The sequence below is a fragment of the Tigriopus californicus genome, chromosome 8 (genome assembly GCF_007210705.1).
Source record: "Tigriopus californicus strain San Diego chromosome 8, Tcal_SD_v2.1, whole genome shotgun sequence".
Lineage (NCBI taxonomy): Eukaryota > Metazoa > Arthropoda > Copepoda > Harpacticoida > Harpacticidae > Tigriopus > Tigriopus californicus.
In genome coordinates this window covers 6,282,925-6,287,092 of record NC_081447.1, presented here as the reverse complement: position 1 = coordinate 6,287,092, position 4,168 = coordinate 6,282,925, and the positions used below count along the sequence as shown (strand labels likewise).

Genomic DNA, 4,168 nt, shown 5'->3' with positions numbered 1-4,168 from the left:
ATGCATGAAACCTTTTTTTTTCAACTATGGGATTGCCTTTGCCTACTCGCCTTACCACGTGTTTCTTGCCGGCAGTTTCGCTCACTCGAGCCGTGATCACCTCAAACTTGAGCTTACTTCGAACCCGGGGATCACCGTGAGGGATGACGGGGATATGGACCGGCTCATTGGCTTTCACGTCAGAACCTTCCTCAAGACTGACCGAGGATCGACGACGCACAAACCCGCGAGGCACCGGATCTAGAAAGACATCCATATTCAATGACCACCCGTCAGTGGCCGGAGTTTCAATGCCACCCTATGTCTCACCCAAAAGAGGCTCGTCCTTCAGCACCGGAGGGGTGGGCTCAACCCCGTTGGAAGTGGTCGTATCCGAAGAATCGGCCGGTGAAGTGGGATCGGAGCCAGCCTCCTCCTCTTCCTCCTCCTCGTCTTCGGCCGATGGTTGATTGCACGCCGATCCGGATGGGTGCGGGAAAGAGGCTGCTGGCAGGACACCTTCCGATGGACCCGATGGACCCGATGGAGCCGCTTGCGCGTCGGCTGGCTGAGCTTCATCAGTGGTCAGGGACACGTCCGACAGAGAAGCAGAAGAAGGGGTGGGGGGCGGGATCTCACTGGGCGTCATCATTCTGATGAAGAACAGTTCGTAATTTCATTGACGTCAAGATGAGCAAGGTCACGAGGCGGACTTACTTCTTGGGCGGGAAGATGATCATTCAGCCTCGATCAGCGGTCCACAAGCGGATGGGCGGGTCGGATCCAACCGGTCCAGGCCTCCTTGACGGGTTTCGTTGATTTGACGACGGTCCAGTCACTCGATCCAGTCAATCGTACTCCTGAGCTTCCTGAGCCAGTTTCTTCAAAAGACCGATCCAGATATCACATTGTCCAACTTAGCCAGAAATGCCAGAAACCAATGAGAGGAAATGGTCAGTTTTGACTAGAGTCAATTCAATGGGCTCCGGGCGCTCTGGGGGCTAAAATAGATAGAGATTGAAGTCTAATTGGTGTTTACAACATCACAAACGGTACAGAAGGAAAATACTAAGCCAGAAATGGAGAACTGGGTTTGAAAAATTGGCGGCAGGTTTGCCCTTTTGGCCTCACTGAAAAGAAAACGACTCCGTAGCTGAGAGTGGTTCTTGAAGCCAGGGTGAAGCGCAGTGGCACACAGGGACCTCGAAGACGATTAGATAATCTTTAGAGTCGAATCTAAAGACCTATCATCCGGCCAATGGACCATTTCCAATTTCATTCATTGTTTACATGCCTCTTCATGGACATCAGCTTCCAATTTTCCCACTTTTCATTGCCCGATGTAAAACCATAATTGCAGTTGGTACCCATTGGGTCTTAATTTGATACACTTTTGTTGTTAACAAAGCCAAACCATATGTTCCCTCTATATATCATGTACAGCCAATGTACGAAATTCCCCCCTCCATCCACCTTAGCGGGTCAAGACGCATGACAGCTTCAAGTCTATGCAGGATGGTAGTCAATATACCAACTCTTTAAATTCTCCCCCGTCTAAAAAAACGTTCATCTTTACCATGAAATTTTCTTAGACCCATCATTTAAGTCATCCATGCCGAAGAGCCTGAATGGAAATTTGAATGCTTAGCTACTTAAAGACTGATATGTAAAGATCAGACCTACAAAGCGAGGTATGTAACTATAACTAAATTTGATATGGAATTGAAGTTGCATCATATCCTTGATACCGACCAAGTCTGAGCCGTGAGGCATCAAATAAAGGTTCGTCTTTGAGAATGATTTGATAAAACATTTATCAAAAACTGCAGTCATTATAAATTTAAATGTAAATGTTGGCAATCAATTAAAAGGCATGAAAGATGAAATAAGTTTTCCTGTATGCTAACCATCAATTAGCCATGTAAAGTAGAGAAATTTTGAGGAAAAAACGCAGGGCAGCCTCCTGACTTTGGGCATTTTGTGAAAGGAGGTCTTCAACAAACATTACATCAAACTTGCTCAGTGAATCAAATGAATTTTGAATAATTGAGTTAAGTTTTGTTGCAAAGCACAGCTAAACAGATGCCATTTTCTGGTCAATTATGTCATCACACAAATAGGGGACCTTATTTGTAACTTAAGACTACCCCCAAAAAGGGGAAGAGGCAGCTTGGATTACTACCAAATACTCATGAGGCAAAATACACCTGGGTCACAAATTACATATAAAAAATTGATAGAATTTGACGAGCACAACAGATGCGCATTATAATTTAAAAAAATGGAAATCAGCCAAATTGGCCCTTCATTTGGTAAAGGCTGACTCACAAAGGGCCCTCTGAAGTGCAGAACATAAACCATATTTCATGCAGTGTAAGGCATCTATATCTTAGTTCAATGTCGGAATACTGATCGCTCAAACAAGGTGACAAATTGAAATTAAAAACAAATTAAAAATATGCATGGCGCAGATTGGCAGGTCATGTTGTCTATAATTTGGTTCCATCTTATACAGTCAGCTGCTTGTTTTCACTTCACTTATTAAGGAGAATAGGAGATGCTTGCAGTAGTTGTTGGTTTACATCAAAGTTAAGTGCCTCCGGCATCCAGATTACCATGATTGAAGTTTTCCTTTCTCTGCTTTTACAGACCTCCTTAACACAACTGGGAATGGGATCCCCGGAAGTTAAAAAAGAGTTATAAATCTTATTTTATTTGGCTTTCTATTGATATAGAAAGTGATTTATTGTTGAATCAGAGTTGGCGTCATGTTGAATGAAATAATTGTCGCATGATTGTTAACTAAAGTCCCGTTAAATTGGTTCAAGGCCTGCCAAATAAAATTTTGAGTGGTATGAAGCTGATTTCATCTATTAAAGGCTTCTTTACTCGGAGTACATATAACGCCCACATGATCAAACACACGTCCCAGATTGGACGCATCTGAAAGAGTCTGCCTTCTCCGCTGTACTGTAATTTGTAGCGCCTCCATATNCACTTCACTTATTAAGGAGAATAGGAGATGCTTGCAGTAGTTGTTGGTTTACATCAAAGTTAAGTGCCTCCGGCATCCAGATTACCATGATTGAAGATTGGACGCATCTGAAAGAGTCTGCCTTCTCCGCTGTACTGTAATTTGTAGCGCCTCCATATCTTGCGGTTTTGTGAAATTTTGCGCTTTCTTGTCCTAAGTTTAAGAAGAATGCCTGACGATTGTTGACCAAAGGATTAGAAAAATCCGTAAATGAGTTTGTAAAGCATAAAAAAAGATGAGTTCGATGTCAGATAATGAGGAGAAACACTTCATTTTAACAGCAAAAAATAAATCATAAATGATTGAAGTATAATTTATTAAAATGATCTTTGAACATTTCATATGCAGGTGCTAAGCCATTACAATTTTAATGACTTAATTTCAGTAGAAATTGCCCATTTAGCAAATGCCTTGATCGCAGCTTGGCTTCAACTTCCTAACATTCAAAATACATCAATGCTCTCTCATTAACTAAGACGAATGATATTTGATTAACTTAACAATGCTACATTTGATTAAGATAGTTAATCAAGATTCTCAAAACATATTACAATGTATATTTTGGAAATGAAAACATTAGAAATGATTTGCCAGCTTTCTACAAAGGTCAGTTGCTACCTAATGTATACGTTTTAAAGCAAAGTATACATTTTATCAATCAATGATTCCATTTACTTGTTAATATATATATGAATTAGGGTTCTAAAGTTATTGCTTATCTACCCACTTTTGGGCAGTTGTGCTTTCTTTTGAACATCATGTGCCCAGTTTTGCTCACTTTCGGACACTTTTGGACACTTTTGTCCACTTGGAGTGCAAAAGTCAAGCTGATTCTAAAAATTGCCTGGTTTTAAGCGCAGTTTCCTAAGCTGAGAGAGGTCCCCTCTTCGATTCTTCTTCCCAACCTTTCTCAAAAAGAAATTATTGCACGCTACTGTCGCTACATACATCCACACACGGAGAACTAATCTGATTTAACGGGCATGACATTCCTTGTCGAAAAAATTAGACCATGTGCTGGTCGGCTTCACTCCTCTAGCCCTAGCGTGGACTCTCCAATAATAATAAAAAAAATCAAGTCCAATAAAAAAGCACACTGCAATGCAGAGGAGGCCGAATCAATTATTTGAATTTAAATTTAGATTGACGGTGCTG

General features: G+C 41.4%; 1 protein-coding gene across 1 annotated transcript in view; it reads right to left on the bottom strand.

The window, feature by feature from the left end:
- Positions 1 to 909, bottom strand: part of LOC131885774 (sorting nexin-20-like) — a 1,958-nt gene extending 1,049 nt beyond the window's left edge. Inside the window, exons 1-3 of the mRNA XM_059233929.1 lie at positions 697 to 909; positions 310 to 632; positions 56 to 240 (exon numbers count right to left, since the gene is read on the bottom strand). Of these exons, the coding sequence (XP_059089912.1) occupies positions 56 to 240; positions 310 to 632; positions 697 to 719 (531 nt within the window). The 5' untranslated portion in view covers positions 720 to 909. The remainder of the gene's footprint in view (positions 1 to 55; positions 241 to 309; positions 633 to 696) is intronic.
- Positions 910 to 4,168: the final 3,259 nt, after the last annotated feature.